General features: G+C 37.1%; 1 protein-coding gene across 3 annotated transcripts in view; it reads left to right on the forward strand.

The window, feature by feature from the left end:
* Positions 1-18181, forward strand: part of epc1b (enhancer of polycomb homolog 1 (Drosophila) b) — a 33551-nt gene extending 15370 nt beyond the window's left edge. For 2 of the 3 annotated variants that reach the window (XM_056480156.1, XM_056480140.1), the window contains 13 exons: positions 2442-2587; positions 2772-2807; positions 5292-5498; positions 6969-7117; positions 8950-9094; positions 9405-9563; positions 9652-9741; positions 9851-9999; positions 12056-12426; positions 12567-12688; positions 14484-14616; positions 14702-15044; positions 16858-18181. In XM_056480156.1, the coding sequence (XP_056336131.1) occupies positions 2442-2587; positions 2772-2807; positions 5292-5498; positions 6969-7117; positions 8950-9094; positions 9405-9563; positions 9652-9741; positions 9851-9999; positions 12056-12426; positions 12567-12688; positions 14484-14616; positions 14702-15044; positions 16858-16930 (2123 nt within the window). In that variant the 3' untranslated portion in view covers positions 16931-18181. The remainder of the gene's footprint in view (positions 1-2441; positions 2588-2771; positions 2808-5291; positions 5499-6968; positions 7118-8949; positions 9095-9404; positions 9564-9651; positions 9742-9850; positions 10000-12055; positions 12427-12566; positions 12689-14483; positions 14617-14701; positions 15045-16857) is intronic. The other variant, XM_056480148.1, reaches the window with a different exon arrangement.
* Positions 18182-19619: the final 1438 nt, after the last annotated feature.

Raw genomic sequence — 19619 nt, forward strand, 5'->3', positions numbered from 1 at the left:
GTTCTTCGTACCTCATTTAAATGATCTAAGATGATTTGACAGATCCTGGATCTTTTAATCTTGACAACTGATTAGGGCTAGGCGATACGGGCAAAAAATCTTATCTCTGTATTCTTGGAGGAATTACGGTATACGATATATATCTGGTATTTTCCCATTAATGGTTACTTGAGTCACAGCCTTTATTAACTTTGAACAGTTTTTGAGCAAAATATTATTCAAACACAGGGGTTTCCCTCCCTGTTATTATCATGATTATAATTATTATTCTTTTATTTTAATTTGTTGAAAGAGCAGCTAACTGAGTTAGAAAAAATAAATGTTTGGTAGACAAATGCATGTTTTTTTTTTTTTGTTTTTTTTTTTTAATAATCATTTAAACCACCAACTGTTTGTACACTAGGCACACACAAATCAAATCACGTCTTCCAGTTAAGGGGCTGAAATAAATAAATCAATACACTGATTGGAATATAATCAGAATTGAAGTCAATATGCAATAACAGACCAGAACGTAGAGCAACATGTTTTAACGTAAATGTAAAGAAGAGACCGTCGTGTAATAAATACTAAACTTCTAATCGGTGAATATGAGGTGGTTTCACTTTCAAAATGCAATATAAATTCGTCCCATTTTGGCGTTTTTGATTCTTTTGAACACATTCAGGTGCTGCTTGTCAATTTGACAAGGCTTCTATGTTCATTCTTGCTGTCAATTGCAGAAGAAGTGATTGATAAAGGTTTCTGCTAAACCGCTGAAAAGTATTTTGATATCAGTAAACATTTCTTTTGCTAGGCATCAACTCACTGGCATATTAGCTGTTAACCTGTGCATGATTGCATAAATTATTCTTAAAAAAAAAAAAATTAAATATTGCGCATGTCTGTAATTATACACAAATTGTACCAAAGCTGGTTCAGTACCTTAAAATAGTATGCGTATGTATTAAAGTCTATATTGATAAATGTTCTCTTTGATCTCCTAAGGGAGAACCACTGCATGACTGTTTTTGTACTTTTCATTTTGGAGGGCAGATTGCTTAAGTTTATATATTATTTTTCCAAGTGTAACTGCTGTTAGAAATTGTCTGCATTTGGTACACACTTTCAGTATCACCTTTGCTGAAATGACCCAATCTAATCCTGTTTAAATCAAATGAGCCTGCTTCCAAGCAGGTTTGAGCTACCAGACCTGTTGCTATGACAACTCTCAGATGACTTTTGAAGAAATAAATGATCCTGGATCGTGTTAAATCGTCAATAACCAAATCAAGTTAATTAAGTAATCCACGTATAAAGAACGAACCTCTGGTCAAAAAAAGTAACGCAAGGTAACACATTAGGTATCATAAAAAGTAACGTAACTAGTTACCTTTTTAGGGAGTAACTCAATATTGTAATGCATTACTTTCCAAAACTACTTTTTCCAACACAGGTTCTGACTAATTTGAAATTGAAATGATTTGTTGTGTGGTGACAGTGAACTAAAGTATGTTTTGTAAGTGTTTTATAAAAATAAAATGACCTTTAGTGAAAATGTAGAAAAATCAAGTCCCTGTGTTCAATGTCAATTATGCCTCATTTCCTCTGAGCGGTTCAGTGCAAGTCTTCAAGTATTGTGTCTGTTGTGAACTTTTGTTGTGAGGTTCATTGATTCAAATATAGACGTGTGGCTAGCGCACAAAGTGTTATCACTCTTACTTTCCTCTCATTTTTGGATGCCTTTTGTAAATAACAATGGAGAACATACAGCAGGTTCTGCTCTTGCTTCTTGGCATGTAGCAGTTACAATAAGATGTGGTTTTTGTTTGAGCTCCAGTTGACCTTGGTTCATTGCATGTGATGTGAGTATAGCTCCAACATTTTTTCGTACTCTAATGGTTTTCAAGGTAGCCTTTGGTAAGAATGATGAAGTGGTGCTTTTTAAAAAAATTTATTATTATTTACTTTTTTTTTTTTTAGTTTTTTAGGGGCACATGTGACAGTGGAAAAAGACATGTGTATTGTACTGCTCAGTGGAAATAGTTGTAAGTGTTCACATGGCAAATACAATGTTTAAATGCTGGGAACTACACGCCAACTCATTATTGTGGTCCCAACACAAACCAAGTTGGACTGAAGTTTGTTAAAATAAATGGCCAAAAATTTCATTATTGACCAATTGTTTTTTTTTTTTGTTTTTTTTGTCAACAATTTCAATTGTTTCAATTTATTATAACCAGGTAATTTGGGGAGGCAGCAAAATTTGAGTGTTAAATCATATTTTTTATTGTTTCATATAGAAATGCATTTAGGTAGCAATGCGACTTTAGGACGAATGAATAAACTGAATTGTGATGTCCAAATCAATACGCAGCTCTAATTTGTAGCTTTCCGTCCGGGTTTTGGTTTACCGTAAAAAAATCTGATTTTGTTTTGCTTTGTTAAATCTGCCCTTACAGCGTTCAGTCTGGACACCGAACAGCCGGATTATGACCTGGACTCTGAGGATGAGGCGTTTGTAAATAAGCTGAAGAAGAAGATGGACGTGGGGGCTCTGCAGTTTGAAGAGATGATCGACCGGCTAGAGAAAGGGAGTGGACAGCAGGTACCGAACGAGAGCAAAGCTGCAAATAGTTGTGGATATCATTTTTTATAAAGTACACATGGGATTTGGATTTTGTGTTTTTTTTTGCCTGTGTTCTTGGCAGTGAACTGTCAAAACACAGCAATAGAATATAGCAAAATACCTTTATATTTATAAACAATTTGCATGTGTATTTATTCAACAGATGCTTTTATCCAAAGCTACTTTCATTGCATTGAAGGTATACGTTTTATCAGTTCATGCATTCCCTTGGAGTTGAAGCTGTGACCTTGGCATTGCTAGTGCTGCGCTTTGCAGTTTAAACTACAAGACCGCTTTGATAACAGTTGCAAATGAGTGTATCAGTTAACATGTTTCGCTTGCTTGGGGGAAATGAAACCATTTGATTTCTAATAAGAAACGCATTAATGCTCTGTGTGTTTAAGTGAATGAACCGTGTTCTAGCCTGCACTCGTGTGTTGCTCTAAGGGCATGGCTGTTCTCCTGCTGGTTTATAGGGTTAAAACCATAGATTTTATAGAGTTAATGCTTGATTATTGATTTGTTATGGGCAGGCCAGTTGATCAATTGTTATTGGTCTGTTCTGATTTATTGTCAGCCTCGTGAATGTGTAACACCATCTGCTGCAATTTGTAGTGGGTGAAAATGGACTATTGTTTGACTAGAGTCTAGGCTCAACAAGGACAGAACTTAATGTAGTTGACCACTGCTTAGCCTGCAGTGTGTTTTTTCAAAGTATTTGTTCTTTTTAAAAGTTGGTTTGACTTTGTCAAAGATTATTAAAGTTTAATATTAAAGTCTTCAAGGCTGCATTTAGTTATTTTAAGGCATTTCAGAATTTTATTTAGAATTTTACTCTCCAGTGTCGTAATCCTCATATGCCAATTTGCTGGTCATGAATCATTTCTTTTTAATGCTGAAATCAGTTCTTGCTGTCTAATTGTTTATAAAACCTGATATTTTTCTCATCGATTACTAGAATGTTTAAAATAACAGAGATTGGCAGTCACCATTCTGAAACTCTTGTTCCCCCCCCCCCCCCCCACCTTTGGTCAGTTTAATGTGTCCTATATTTATTTCCAAAAAAAGTACTGACCCCAAACATTAATTTATTATCTATTATTTATTTATCTATTATTATTTATTATATCTAATTGCGAGGTTTTTTTTTATTTTGACAGATATTGCAATTTTGATTTGAAAGTTTATTTTGTAATCAAACTTCAGCTCTATCTATATACTGCCTAAATGCAGTGAGTGTTAGTTAAAAAAAGGAACTGAAAAGAGATCAAGTTTTATTAGCAAACAATTCTGAATTGTACTTTGCTTGCTACTAGATTGAGTGTCACTGGCAATATTTTGTTGACTTTGCAAGACACTCCTCATATAGCCGCCTGAGGTGCATTTTTAGGTGCTGGTTGTTGTATTACCCTGTGCTGTGGCAACAATTCTGCGACAGCTCTTACAAATTTCCTGGTTTTGCTATGTCTGTCTGTCTTTGAAACCAAGATTTTTCCTAATTACTGACATGCTGTTTTTCTTTGATATTAATGCTTCTGAAGTGTAGATGCCATCATCCGGCTCATTCGCGCTTTCCTGTTTGTTTGTTTTTTTTATTGCCTGTATTCCGCATAGTTAGGATGACTAATTCTGATTGGGCAGAACGAAAGTGTGCTCACTTAGTTGGCTAGTAAGACTGTCACACACAGACGACAGTCATTCATTTGCTCTGAGTGGGGGGAGTTAAATAAAATATATTTTATATCGCAGCCTCTTGCGTTGTTGTTTTTTTTTTTTTTTTTTTTTTTCCCTAAGATAATAGCAATATTTTCTAATCGCTATTCAATTTCAATTGCAGCCCTAGTTGGAACTGTAGTTGACCAGACATTACGCTTAACAGCATAGTGGAGTATTTTAAAATTTTAACCTTAGAGAGAAAGTTTAGGGCACAATAAATGAAACGTTTGTAGTTTAATTAATTGTACATTATATAATTATTTACTGATTTTAAAAGTGTTATTTTTATCATTATACAGTGTTTTTTTAATTTCTGCTTCTGAATACTGTTTGACTCTCCAGAATATAATCGTAACAAGAATATACAATCATAAATCGTTGTTTATTTAAATCTTTTTTTTCTGTTGTATTTAACTTTTGCTTGTTGTTTTTTAATTATATTTTATGCAGACACGCTCCCTACAGGATCATCCCAATCGATCTAAAATTATGAATTCTGTACAAGCTATTCAAGTCATCTTCTGAAATTGCGTTTGTATCGCAATATATATCACAGTGAATGAAAATATTGCAATGTCAGTTTTTTCCAGTATCGTGCAGCCCTGTATGTTTTTTTTTTTTTCTTGTAGTGATTTTGAACATGTTTAAGTATTGTTTTGTATCATATTCCAATATTTTGCAAAAAAATGTCCTCTTATTCTTTTTTTTTTTTTTTTTTTTTTTTTTTTTTTTTTTTTTTTTGAACATTTTTCCATATATGCAAAGACTCTTAATAGCCACATTAGTAAGGGGAACGGTGAAATCCTTAGCAGCAAGTTAAAATCTGATTTCCAGACCTTGGTGGGGGGAAAGAGTTTCTATTGCTGAGCCTTGTTAGTCTTTTGAGCACTACTAATGAAATTAATGTTCTTTGTTATAGCGCTTTATAAGCCTACAATAAAACCTTCTCTGTCTGTGTTTCTCTCAGCCGGTGTCTCTGCAGGAGGCCAAACTGTTGTTGAAGGAGGATGACGAGCTGATCAAGGAGGTGTTTGAGTACTGGAGCAGAAAGAGGAAAACATGTCAGAGCGGCTCTCTCATCCCTGTCGTCAAACAGGAGAAGCGTGATGGATCCAGCACCAATGACCCGTACGTGGCCTTCAGGCGCCGGACGGAGAAGATGCAGACGCGAAAGGTAGGAGGGAGACACTCGACTGTCTGTCACGTATCAAAAAACTCAAGGCGTTCACACCAAATGCTGATTTAAGTATTGACACACAATTTGCTCCAATCGAGTTTTCCACTCATTCAAGATATTCAACTCCAATGATGAATTAGTGTTAGATGAAAAGCATCCCGTTAGTAATCTAGAGCAAAGAGGTGCTTCACATTTTGTTTGAACCCAGCATTATAATAAGTCCAAACCAAATGTATCTCATATTGACTAATCTGTTTCTCCCATAATGCATGCTCGCACTAGATGGCAGTGTTTCCACATTAGCATTCAACTTAGCAAGATTTGTTTGGCATTAGCAAATACCCATCTCTCACTCATTAGCAGCTTTTATTTCTTAATTTATTTGTTAATTAATTATTTTCTTAATTTATTCTACTTCTCTTTTGAAGAAAGCTAATGATAATGTGTCTGATATTTGTCATCCTTTTTTTTTTGGGAGTAATGTTGGTTTCTTAACCTGATTAAAGGATTAGTGTTAAATTAAGTAACATCTATTTTACATTTTATGCAAATCTATTTATTTGTAACTTTTTTTTTTTAATGTCATAATGAAATAAAAAGGCTGCATCCAACTAAGAGTACGTTTACATGTACATAGACACCAATAATTCGATTTTAATACGATTAAGACAATTCTTTAAGATTCTGCCATGTAAACAGCGAATTATTTTTTTATAATTTAATGAGATTAAAGTCATAATCGAACTCAAGAGAAATTGAATTAAGACATGTGAAGTATGCCGATTTTAGTGGCAGCACAGACATGTAAACACCTTAATCAAATTATTACCGTCACATAGGACTTTTTTCGCCGCTTTTTGTGACAGGTTAGTCCCCACACACACACACACACACACACACACACACACACACATACGGCTGTCTGACACTGCACCTACAGAGTCAGTGCAGACCACAGACACCTGCATCGTAAAATGCGGAGGGTTTTTTTTTCTTTTCTTCCATTCCGCATGCGGTATGAACTTCCATTTAAAACAACACTCTTCAAGCAGATCATAGTTGCATCCAATATCTGGTTTGTCATGGGGGGCATGCATGAAATGTTCCTAAATGAAAGTAAAAGTGCTAAACTGCAGTTAAAGTCAACAAATAAAAATGAAACACCCAAAATCACATGTAACTCCGGAAATGCGGATAACATGGTGATGCAATGACTTTAATTGAATTATGTGCTATAACATGTAAAACGGCATCATGAAAGGAACATTCAAAAAGCAACTTTAATCTTATCGTCTTAATCAGATTAAGGCAAGTAATTTTATTACTCATGTCCATGTAAATGTAGTCAGTGTTAAGGAGTAGTAACAATCTTAGAGTTATTGTTCAGTGGCCCTCAGTTTGACACCGCTGGTCTGTGCTTATGGATTAACGAGAACGCATTTATATACAAGTGCTCTCTTTCCACAGAATCGTAAGAATGACGAAGCTTCTTACGAGAAGATGCTGAAGCTCCGCAGAGACTTGAGTCGCGCCGTCACCATCCTGGAGATGATCAAGAGGCGAGAGAAGAGCAAGAGAGAGCTGTTGCATCTCACGCTGGAGATCGTGGAGAAGAGGTACACTTGGCCTTTATATACCTGTGGTCCGTTCTTCGTATGTGGATTACTCGATTACTCAAGTTAAAAATATTTTAATAACTTATGCAATCTGCACACTGACATAAAAGTAAAAGACTGCCACCTGGTGTTTCAAAGAGAAAATTTATTAATATGAACTTTTTAGATACAAACGCGTACATGCACAATATTTAACTTTTTTAAAAAAAAGAATAATTTATGCAGTCATGCATGTGTTTTGACCGCTAATATGGCGGTGATTGACACCTTAGATAGACACTTAGGCTACTATAATAAAGAAAACCTTCTCTAAATGTAGAACCAAATACATTGATATACATTGAAATACTTGATGAATACTCTTGACACGTGAAAGTGTAAAGCCTGCAGCCCACAACAAATGTGGAAAGTTTTTGCGTGTCCTATTTAACAAACCGTTTACTGTGTACGATGTAATTTCGCTCACATAGAGAATTGAATATTAATCAGATGATGTCATTACGCTGCTGTGCCATCAGCCAATCATTGCATTGCTAATCCTGATTTCAAGGATTGATAGATCTGTCCTTCACTACACACACAGATCTCAGATCAGTTCATCCAGACATTTTAATCTGATTCACGAACTTGTTTGAAGAACCAAATTAGCCAGAGATCAGTTATCAAGATTAACAGATTCAGGATCTGCTGAATCATCCTAGATCATTTAAGCGAGGTATGAAGAACGGACCCCTGGTCTTGTGTTTAGTTAAAACTGTCTTTTGGGAGTCCAAAAGTAGTGATGAACTTCATAAATGCTTTAGGGATCATGGAACAGGTTTGTATGGGTGCTGGAAAGTCCTTGAAAATGCTTGAATTTTAATTCAGGAAGTGCTGAAATTTAATTGTTGCTTTTATAATAATTTCTTACTAAATAGGTAATTATGATTTTAATTATTTCAATAAAATAGTAATAGACAGTAATTCACCGTTGTGATTTGGGCATACATGCCATGAAATATTTTTTATTATATTACAGAATGCTAAAACAAATAGCTTCTGATATAATGTGAATTGCATAAATTTGTAAACTGCTGGAAAAGATTGAAAATACACCTGGAAAGTGCTTCAATTTACTTTTTTAGAAAAAGTGTATGGATACTGGTTACTGTTGCTACGGATAATTGTAGTTTATGTAAATTGTTGCGCGGAAGGCAACTTGGCTCCAAAATGACTACAGTTTGTGCTTCATACATTATCAGCCATTGTTGTGTAACAAAATGACTCTTTGTGACTTCAGGCAGAGGAATACTCAAGTCAATTTATTTTAGCCATATGAGCAATTCCATGCAAATGTCAACCTTGCCATGAAAAAAAAAAAAAGTTTTTACCAAAATAGTGAAACTCTTTTCTAGGTTTATTGTGCAGGCTTGTATCTTAAAGTACTGTAAAATACTCAGAAATGTCTCTATAAATGTTTTCAAACAATTATATTTGATTTACCAAAGTCCCACAAGTGGCAATTTCACATCTGTCACATCCATAACTGAGAGATGTCCTCCATAACAATGCCTTTTCCCAAAAAATATAAAAATGTAAAGTAAAATAAATAGTTTTTGTTCTATAAAGAACCAACTCTCATCCTTTTCATTAGCATTGTTTCTTTTTTTAGGTTGTGCAGTTTTAATTAACAGAATTTCTACAAAGTATTTTTGTACACTGTAAACTCTTTTTTGGTCACATCCATAACGCGTGATGATTGTCATCATTTAAAATCTAACAATGTTTACAGATTGATGTTTTTCTGCTCTCATAACTCTGTGGTTGAGCTCATAGTGTGTGTGTGTGTGTAGGAACAACATGTCTGATTTTGGTGGTGAGGTGATGGCAGAGGTTCTGGCTCAGAGAGCTCTGGAGAAACCAGTCATCCCTCTAATCCCAATCACAAACAGCACCCAGTACAGACACACAGAGCATGATCGGGACTACAAGATCAAGGTACACACACTGACTCTCGCTTTACACTCAAAATGCTTTCAGAGCAAGTAAATAAAAACTTGTTATTGTATATTCAATATTTAGTACCAATGCTGCCATGAATATAGCCAATGCTGCTGATGGGGCATTTCAACAAATAAATTAAATTCAGAGCAAGTGTTGCATTCCAAATATGGTCTGTGTTTTGTTTTTGCGGAGTTTTTATATTTATACGCATTCCCATGTTTATTCAGTCAAGCCCATTGCACAAAATTTACAAAACCTTTTTTACTAAACATTTATGCATCTCTTTTGTAATGTGTCGCTGTAGATGGATAAACCAGAGGTTGTACGGCAGAAGCGCAAGTATGAGAAGAAGCCAAAGCCTTTGCCATTGGCAGGCTCCGTACACTCAGGCCCGTCAGTCTTTAACACTAAAGACCTCAATCAGTACGACTTTCCCAGCTCAGACGACGAACCCTTCTCACAGGTAACACTCACTTTATAGCACAGTGGTTCCTGGAAATCATGGTCTGCTTGCTTCTGGCTTGACACACTTTATCTTTTTACCACCTCAGATGTTCTCTGGTTCTTCAGAGGTGGAGGAGGAGAACGATCCAGATGGTGTGTTTGGGTTCAGGAGGAGAACAGGCTGTCAATATCACGCTGTATGTTGTACAAACTAAACACAAACATCCTGATATGCATGATTTGAAATGGAAATTCTGCACCCAAGGCTGTAGATTGTTAGTAAATCTTTTTGTCTATTTCTTGAAGGCACGTTCGGGACCTGTGAGTGGTTGGCCCTGGTCAGATCCTGCTGAGGGTGGGGTAGCAGATGTGCGCTATCGCTATTCTCTAACCACACTCACAGTCCCGCGCCGATGCCTGGGTTTGGCACGGCGACGAGTAGGAAGAGGGGGCAGGTGAGTTCAAAATTTACAATCTAATGACATTCCAAATTTTCTTTTGGTAAATGTAAACATGCTATCAATAACTAGTCATTTGTGGATGCATGCGTTTATAATTGTAGTTTAAGTCATTTTATTATTTCTCAAGTAAAATTGTTGCAAACATTAAAGCAGTTTTGTTTGAAAATCCTGTGAGCAGTCAGTGCTTTCCACTGGTCTGAATTATACTTGCAGTGGTACTTGGATTGAACCACCTTTTACCCATAACTCATGGTTACCTACATGCGACAAAACACTTAACAATTTAAAACATGATTTTAACAATATTTTTATTTATTATGACAGTTTCTTTTCGATTAAGTAAAAAAAAAGAAAAAGACTTAAGACAATCCATTATTTCTTTTACTTATTTTATTCAGGAGCCATGTGCACACACAGACAGGTCAGATCTGCTGCTAACATCTTGTACAGTATTGCCAAAGCATGTTGGATATGTCTAAAATATGTAATATATCAACATCAAATTAAACAACTATACAGCAAATGAGAAATAAATGACTTAAAGGAAATCTAAAAAGCATAATAATTAAAAGAAAAGCTAGATTTAAATAAGGCAAATGAGTTGACCATTTCTAACGATGTACATATAGTTTATATGTAATTTCGTCCCCTCTGAGTATTTAGAAAAATTAATCTGAATCGTTTAAATCAGAGAATTAATTTATTTAACGTTTCTCTCGCTCTTGTGGCTGTGCACACGCTGTCCGCTGGAAGCCAAGCGAAAGTAAATCAGGCTTGAATTAAAAATGTATTGCAAAAATGTGTACAATTGATGACAACTTTGAAAATGTCCAGGATTTGGCTTTTAGTTTCGCTTTTCTAGAGATTTCGAAACCCCGGACGGACGCATTAAGTCCCAAAAAGGCGTGTCTCTCTGGGTCTCTGCAGAGCATTTGAGATCGTTCTGTGTGTGTGAGAACTGTCAACACTGACAAAGTAGGAATCGTGTAGGGCGAGAGGATATTGTCCACTAGTTAATCGATCTACTGGCTACTTTTGGGCAGATAAAAAAAAAAGTGTTAAAGGATGATAATAGTGCTAAAAATTTATACCACCAAACAGGGGCGTTGCTAGACAAAGCTCTACTGGGGCAGTAGAGCACCCCCCCCCCCCTCAAATTTTTTTTATTTTTTTATATATATATTTTATATTTATATATATATATATATATATATTATAAATAATAGTATTCTTGTTATTATACAAATATTCTTCTAAATAATCTTAAATGTAACTGGAAAACAATGTTTAGACACAACTGGAGTGATATGCTAAGATCATTTAAGTAATCTTTTGCATAAATATTCATTTTATTTGAATTAAATTCTATAGACAGTTCAATAAAATACAAAAAAGATGTGTTATAGAATTATCTGTTGTCTTAGACTGGACACATGGCAGAGAATTAGGTTTATTAAGTCTTCCCTGACTCCTCCCTCCTTTTTGCTTCATACAAAAAAATCTATCAGGAGGCACGCTTAGGCAAAACAAAAAGGCTGTTACGCCGGTTTTACAACGCATGAGCGGCGTGTGACAAGTAAGTAGCCTGCTTTTTTGGCACGCATGTTAACTACCGGGACTCGTACCGGCAGAAGACCAGCATGTGCGAGAGGCGCGCGGGTTCTCTGTGATCACGCGGAGATGTGTCAGTTTGCTTTTTGATTAAACACATTGCTTTCACCAGCGTTGGTTCGGTTGCACATAGAGAATAACGTCTTTATTTTGGAATTACCACTCTTAATACACACACTTGTATGAAGTAAATCATATCTCAATGCATTTACTGGGGCACTGGAGATTTTTACTGGAGCACGCGCCCCAGTGAATTGGGTCTAGCGACGCCCCTGCCACCAAATATACTTTGGGTGGCCTTAATATACTTGAGGCGGCCCGCCCAAGTAAAGTCTAAAGTGCGTCACACACTAGTTGCGCTGTCATTATGAGTGGGAAGCACTGGCAGAATTTAACCTACCTTCATTAACATTAGCAAAATTTCATATCTGTTTTTCAGGGTTTTATTGGACCGAGCCCACTCTGAATGGGATACTGTGTATCATGGGCTGGACCCGGATTCTCCTGCATTCCCATCTTCACTGTCTCCCACCCAGCAACAGCAGCCCAGCACAGATACCTCACACACCAGCACAGATACCTCTGCCCCCTCCGCCACTCCACCTGACCTCACGCAAACCCTGCTCAACATCAAAGCCTGTCGCTGGAGGCACTTCAAGCCTCGAACGGCACCGCCAGATGACCCCGACAATCCTGAGCACTGGTCCACACGGAGGCCCCGCCGCGGCTTCCTCATCCGCCCAATCAGCACGCTTCAGACGCAGAGAGGCCATGCCTCCATTAGACCACCTCCCCCTCCACCCACACCGGGTGAGTCTGCTGATGCTGAGATAATGCTAAGCATTTCTGCTTCTCAGAATCCACTGATGAAAGCGTACGAATGACTCTAGTTAGCAGAACGCGATGCTTGAGAATATTGACGTCTTTTCTCTGTATGTGTGTTTGTGCAGCTCTCACCGCAGAGCAGTATCAGCAGCACCAGGAGCAGCTTGTACTGATGCAGAAACAGCAGCTTGAACAAGTTCAGCAGCATCAGCAAGCCGGCAGCTCTGCCCTCACAAACAACCCACAGGTGAGCCTTAAAAAGCCTATAATTCTACCTTTAGAAGTTGGTTATATTCACACTGTTGCCCCACATCTGGTTAAACCTCTTATTAAAGTCACTTTTGCATAATAGCTTCCTTTTAAAGTGCAATATTATGGTATTTCTATGCATTTTAGCATCCTCATATCAACATGCTAAACCTCAATTCATGCAGTCTTCATAAGTGTCTGATCTGATGGAATCTGTACTGCAGAACTAAGGCGACTCACTAGGGGTCGGTCTTCTGTCTGAGGGCTCCGTGTGAGCACAGATGGGTCAAAGAGTTGGCTTTTTCTGCCTCTCTGAGTCTCTAATGTCCTTGTGCAGCTCATCAGCACATCATAGAAGATACTGAGAGATAAGGAAATGTGTCTTGAGTTCCTCTCTTCAGGGTGTTTCACTGCATGTTGATGAGCAAAAATTTGCTAATGGACATGTTGAATGGTTGTCCCATGGGTGTAGAATTGGCATGGACTGAGGGGACGTGTCCCCACCAATATACACCGACTATTGATAATTTAATTCACTTTAAAAATTTGTGCTGTCAACATTAATCCAGACATATGTAAAGGGTTAATTTATATGGGTGGATTCATAGGTCTCCACCAATGTCAAGAGCAAACCTACACCCTTGGGTTGTCTTTTTTTAAACGATAGTACAGCTATGCAATATTTACATGCAGTGCTGATAGAAGATCTGTACAGTTGAATTATTAGCCTTTCTGTGAATTTCTTTTTACTTTTTTGATTAACAAATTAATTTTTCACAGTATTTGCAACTTAATAGTTTATCTTCTGGAGAAAGTCTTTCTGCTTTTATTCTAGCTGAAATAATAAAAAAAAACCTTTAAGGTCAATATTATTAGCCCCCTTAAGCAACATTTTTTTTCCTGCTCATTAAAAGGCTCAACTGGGTTAATTAGGTTAACTGTCACTAAAGCCTGGTTTATACTTCTGCATTAAGTGATCGGCGTGACACATGGTGTCTGCAACGCGCGTAGCTGTGCATTCATACTTCTGCGCGCTGTTTCTGTTGCTCTGCAATAACACTTTCGAAACGCTAGTTGGCAGTGAGGTGTTTATGTTCCTCTTTGTCGAGTTTTTTGCTGATGTTGTTTTTTCTGAACGCTTCCTTTATGTACAAGTGGTTCAAACTCGCTCATTTTGAGGCAAGAACTGGCGGATGTGCAACAACTTTAACCACAAAGTAAACTCAAAACAAAACTTTTCATCTGGAGCTCCTTCACGGGACTCAACACTTGTAAACACTCGCTCCAACGGACTTGCGCATCTCTCGGTGCTGCCCGCACTCGTCAGCGCTTCCAAGCCGACCAATCTCAGAGCTTGAGTTATGCGTCGTTGTGACGTGTAGTTAATTTTTTTTAAGGGGTGCGCATAAGCGACGGCCACTGCAAGGCCTCTGAGTCTACGCGTAGGCTGCGCTGTAGCTTGACGCAGAATTATAAATAAGCCTTAAGCTGAACACTAGTATCTAGAAAAATATCTAGTAAATATTATGTACTGTCATCATGGCAAAGATTAAGTAAATCAGTTATTATTATTGAGTTATTAAATTTTGTTTAGAAATGTGTTAATCTTTGTTAATCAGAAATTGGGGGGGGGAATATACAGGGGCTAAATTCAAGAGGGCTAATAAGTCTGACTTCAACTGTATACCCATCAAGTAAACATTTCGTTTAGTTGTTTCTTGGCTGGTTTAGATCTGTCATGGATACTTTTTTTTTAAACTTTTTTTTTTTTTTTTTTCTGTGTCTTCTTTCAGAGTTTGGTGTCTAAGACTATAGACGCTGCCAGTGCTCAGTTTGCTGCGTCTGCATTAGTAACTCATGAGCAGCTGATGGCGCTCAAGAGTAAAGATGAGGGAGTTGGTGTTAATGGAGTCGTCTCAGCATCAGGTTGGTTCACTTTTGCAGTATTCATGACTGCGGTGCAGGCGTTGCTTGATTTTTCTGTTGTGCTGAACTCTCCTCATTTGCACAGGCGTCTACAAGGGCTTACATCACACGAGCTCTACGGTGTCCTCCATCCTTCCGTCTGTCGGCTCTACCTCCACCTCTTGCCCCTCCCCCACCATCGCCACCACCACTAACAACGGCACCTCCTCGGCCAATCACCATGTGGGCACGGCTGGCCCCGCCCCTGGCCAAGCGCTGATGGGCGGGGCCGTGCGAGTGAGCGTTCCATCACCAGCAGGCACCCTGAGTGTGCGCCAGCTGCAGCGCCAACTCACTGTTCCCGCCTCTGCCCTAAAACTCGCTGCCAACGCCAACAGACCGCTTCCAAAGGTCACAACAGGGTCAACTACCCTCGACATGGGCCCCAGGTGAGTCTGACTGATCTCAAATCTATCTTCCTGTTTAACTTGATTACAAGAGTGTTTACTGTTTGTAAGTTGCAAGTGAAGCGTTTACGTAGACTATAGTCTGAACAAAACCTTTTTCCAATTGTAACGTCTAGAAAGTGATTGACTTTCCATTTTGAATTCTTAAAAAATAACTTGAATGTTGCTCTATTTTTCATAAAAATATAACTGGATGGTACCTGCAGACAAAAAACTGAGGAAATTTAGAATAGACTAACCTCTATTGGAAAAACCATCAAATGATTTTGGTGAAAATCTTGACAGATTATGCATGAAACTTGAGGCTGATTTATACTTCTGCATTAAGCGCACACGTTTGGTCTGGCGCAGCTTTCGCAAGGTCTCATAAGCCTCGCCATGGATAGATAGAGATATATATATAAAAGCTTATGCAATCTGCACTCTCAAATAAAAGTACAAAGACTGTCAGTTCTCCTCAAGGGGTTCACAGAGAATATGGACTTTTTAGATACAAACGTGTACTGTTTAAAGGTAACGATCCAGCTTCACTACAATTTCTGTAGAGTTATGTTATGTTTTTTTTCATGCAAAATTAAAGCAGCCAGTTATTCCTTACACTTGTTAAGAAACTTGTATAGGCCTAGGCTACTATAATAAAGAAAATTTGCTCTAAATGTAAAACTTAATAAATGACTAAAGACTCTTGACACATGAAAGTGTAAAGCCTACAGCCCTCAACAAAGGTGGACCGTTATTGCGGATCATATTAAACAAACTGTTTACTATGAATTTGATGCAAGTTTTCTCATGGATAATTGAATATTAATCAGATGATGTCATTATGCTGCTGTTCCGTCAGCCAATCGTTGAATTGCTGATCATGATTTTAAGGATCGATAGATCTGTCCTTCACTACACACACAGATCTCAGATCAGTTCATCGATATTTAATCTGATTAACGAACTTGTTTGAAGATCCAAATTAGCCAGAGATCAGTTATCAAGATTAACAGATCCAGGATCTGTCAAATCATCTTAGATCATTTAAGTGAGGTACGAAAAACGGACTCCAGATGGAAACTTTTTTGTTTACCTTATGATTAAAGTTGTTGCACATTCACTGGTTGCCGCCTCTGAATGAGCGAGTTTAGCTACATGTAGCTTTCGGAAAAAACAAAACACCCGCGAAGAAACTTAACACAAAGGAACATGACCTACTGCCAGCTAGCGTTTCGGAAGTATTATTGCAGAGCAGAAGTAGAAGTCAGCTTGTAGTTTTGTTACCAGCAGTTTTGGCACAGTGCCACCTGCTGGTCAGGAGATAAGAAAATGGTTGCATTTGCTTCTGGATATTTGGTCAACTTTGAAGACCAGTGTCATTAATTTGGAGTAAACCAAGTCAAATAATGCTGTTATTATTAGAAAAATCTATGGTTTATTTTAGTCTTTGAAAACCCTTAAATTTACATCTGTGTTGGATATTACAAGTTTAATTGCATCCATGAATGAATTCAACTCAATATTGAACTATATATACATACATTTTGTATTTACTCATTTGAATTGTTACAAATGCTTAAATTTAATAGCCCTCACGTTTAAACAGTTGTTGCCAACTGTGCCTGCACTGTTAACAAAAAAAAAAAAGTTGTTTACCTTAACATTGTGTTTGCACATTGCGATGTCAATGCTGAAATGATACATTGTACAGCACTAACTTAATGTCTGTTTTTACTGATTGGTTGTGAAGGCACAAGCCTCCAATTGACCTGAGGTCACCCGATCACTCACCATAATGAAATGTGTTTTTCAGGGAGAATCACGATCAAGAGAAGCCTCCGTTGAACAGTCTAACAGAGAACACAGTGGCAATGGAGGTGACGTAGCGCTGCTCTACGTCCACGCGTCTCCTTTAGGTGCTATGCATCGTAGCGACGCTGTTTTCATGGCAGCCGTTGGGACTTAATTGCAATGCTCATCTTTTTTTCTTTTTTTTTCCTCCGAAATTTTGTTACTGTTAAAATATCAACATCTGTAAATTATGAGATATGGAAAATATACTATGTACATACATATTTGTAATACACCCCCCTCCCTCCCCCACTTGTATATAACATTACTTGAATACAAAAATTCATTTGTGATGTTTTGCACTTGGGAAAAAAAATCTGAAAAAAAAACTGCGATTTTCGTAGTGTGTGTGCAGTTTGTGCGTGTGTGTGAATGTTCAAGTGTTTGTGAGACTGTATCTGAATGTATGTCACATGCATGGTGCAAAACCTGCTGTTTTATCTATTTATTGTGAGGTGTTTACAGTTTTGTTTTCTCCCCCTTTAAATTCTTAATTTTTTTTTAATACACTGTAACCTCCTGGGTTTGTGCGGTGTGCTTGTGTGTGCGTATGTGAGTGAGTGTGTATGTGTGTGTGTGTGTATGTAGCTAAAGCAGTTGTATGTGAACATCTCTTGTTGGAAAAGCAGCAGGGGTTCATCTGTTTGTCTCTTTCTCATGTGGCTGCTCCACTCCACTCAAGCACTATTTTATTTTGGTTCCTTTCATTTTATTTTATTTTTTTAAATCAATGCTGCTTTTGTATGATTTCCGAGTCTTTTTTTTTTTTCTTCTCCTGGAATCTGAGACCCTTCATCAGGGCTTTGTGAAGCGTAGAGAAATGGGTTTATATTCTGTTGTTACCTCTGTTTTTGATGACTGATTGTACGTCCCCTTTGCTAAAGGAGCGAGTCTGTTATTTGTGTTAACAGTAGTTCATAAGGGAGAGACTACAGTGACATCTCAGTATGTTTCTTTATCATCATCATCATCATCATTCCACTTTATATGAAAATAAGGAAAACAAACAAAAAAGGGACGTTTTGTTTCCTGTAAGTCTTCATGGTGGTGCCCTTCCTGTGGGTCCAGCATGAGCTCTCTTCTGTGAAGAGGACGGTACCTCACAAGGCTACTCGTAGTTGTTGTTTGTATGTACCACAATCTGAATGCCCGTTCCAATGGCATCATCTATCTTTGAGGTGTTTTTTTTTTAAGTCCCACCTGGAAGAATGAATAATAAAAAAAAAAAAACTTATATGACAAAAAATGTTTAATAAACCCAGGGCATTAAGTGTTGACCAGCACAACTCTTCTCTGTGTGTCATTTCTCAAGGATATGAGGAGGGAGAATCTTATAACCCAAGGAAATTATTGAAATCAGTTCAAATTTAATTACAAGGTTACATTTTTCTAATTTGCAGTTATGTTTTTGTTTTGTCGTGACAGGTTTACCTTTTTACATTTACATATAATTGAGGCTGCACAATATATCATTTCAGCATCGATAATTGCAACGTGATCATTCACAATAGTCACATTGCAGCATATGAAATGTTGAGGTTTTTTGAGTTATCAATTGAATGGGTTTTTTGATTCCTGTGATTGTATAATGACTTAAAATATTCATGGATAAGCAGATTGACCATTTGTGACCTTAACTGTGATTAATTTTCTTGAATTATTTTGATCATTCAGTTACTGTACTTAAATACTCTTCGACTCGGGACATAAACCTTTATTTTTGTAATATATTTTTCTTGATTATATTTATAGATTATGCGTGAAAATACTCAACACATGCAAATACAGAAATGCACTGCAAATAGCACAGACCACAATGAAAAACTGACAGGGCCAAATAGTTTATGGACTGTCAACTTGATTTTAGGAAGATGCACTTTCGCTGCAGAATCAGCCCGATTGATCTAACATAAATTCTTTCCAAATTGAGATATTAAGTCATCTGATGAAATTGTATTCACATTGCAATGTATAACGCAAAATGAAAAAAATTCCAATTTGTGTGCAGCCCTAATACACACACACACACACACACACACCTATCTCTCTCTCTATATATATATATATATATCTTCACAGGACTGTTCCTGTGGCCTTTCATTTTCTTACTATGTTTCTGACTGTAGAAATAGAGACTTTACACCTTTGTGATTTGTGCTTTTTGCATCCTAATTCATGTTGGTGAATTATCCTAGTTAAGTCATCAGGAAGTTCTTTTGAGGTTCCCATGTTGCTACTTTCTGATTTAGAATAAGCACAACTAGCAATCAGCTATCTCAAATATTCTTTAACATCGATTGATTGCAGCTGCGTTAAAATTGATTTGAGTGAAGCTTAACAATCCTGTGTTGTAATTAATCAGCATTGAGTGACTACAGGTTTTGAAAGCCACACGAGAGGGTGCCCAAACTTTTGCATAGCCTATTTTTCAGCTTCAATTTAATTTTACACATCTCAATACTGATACATTACATATTTCTGTCTGAAAAACATGACATTATCTAGCTTTCACTAGAAACCGAATGGCATTTCACTGCAATCTTTTAGAAAAAAAAGAGCACATAACTATGCAGCCACAGAGGGGTGCCCAAATTTTTTGCATAAAACTATATATATATATTTCTGTTTAACGGAGAGATTTCTTCACCACATTTCTAAACATAATAGTTTTAATAATTCATTTCTAATAATTTAATAATCATTTCTAATTTATTTGATCTTTGC

This window comes from Danio aesculapii, chromosome 2 (genome assembly GCF_903798145.1).
Source record: "Danio aesculapii chromosome 2, fDanAes4.1, whole genome shotgun sequence".
NCBI classification, from domain to species: Eukaryota; Metazoa; Chordata; class Actinopteri; order Cypriniformes; family Danionidae; genus Danio; species Danio aesculapii.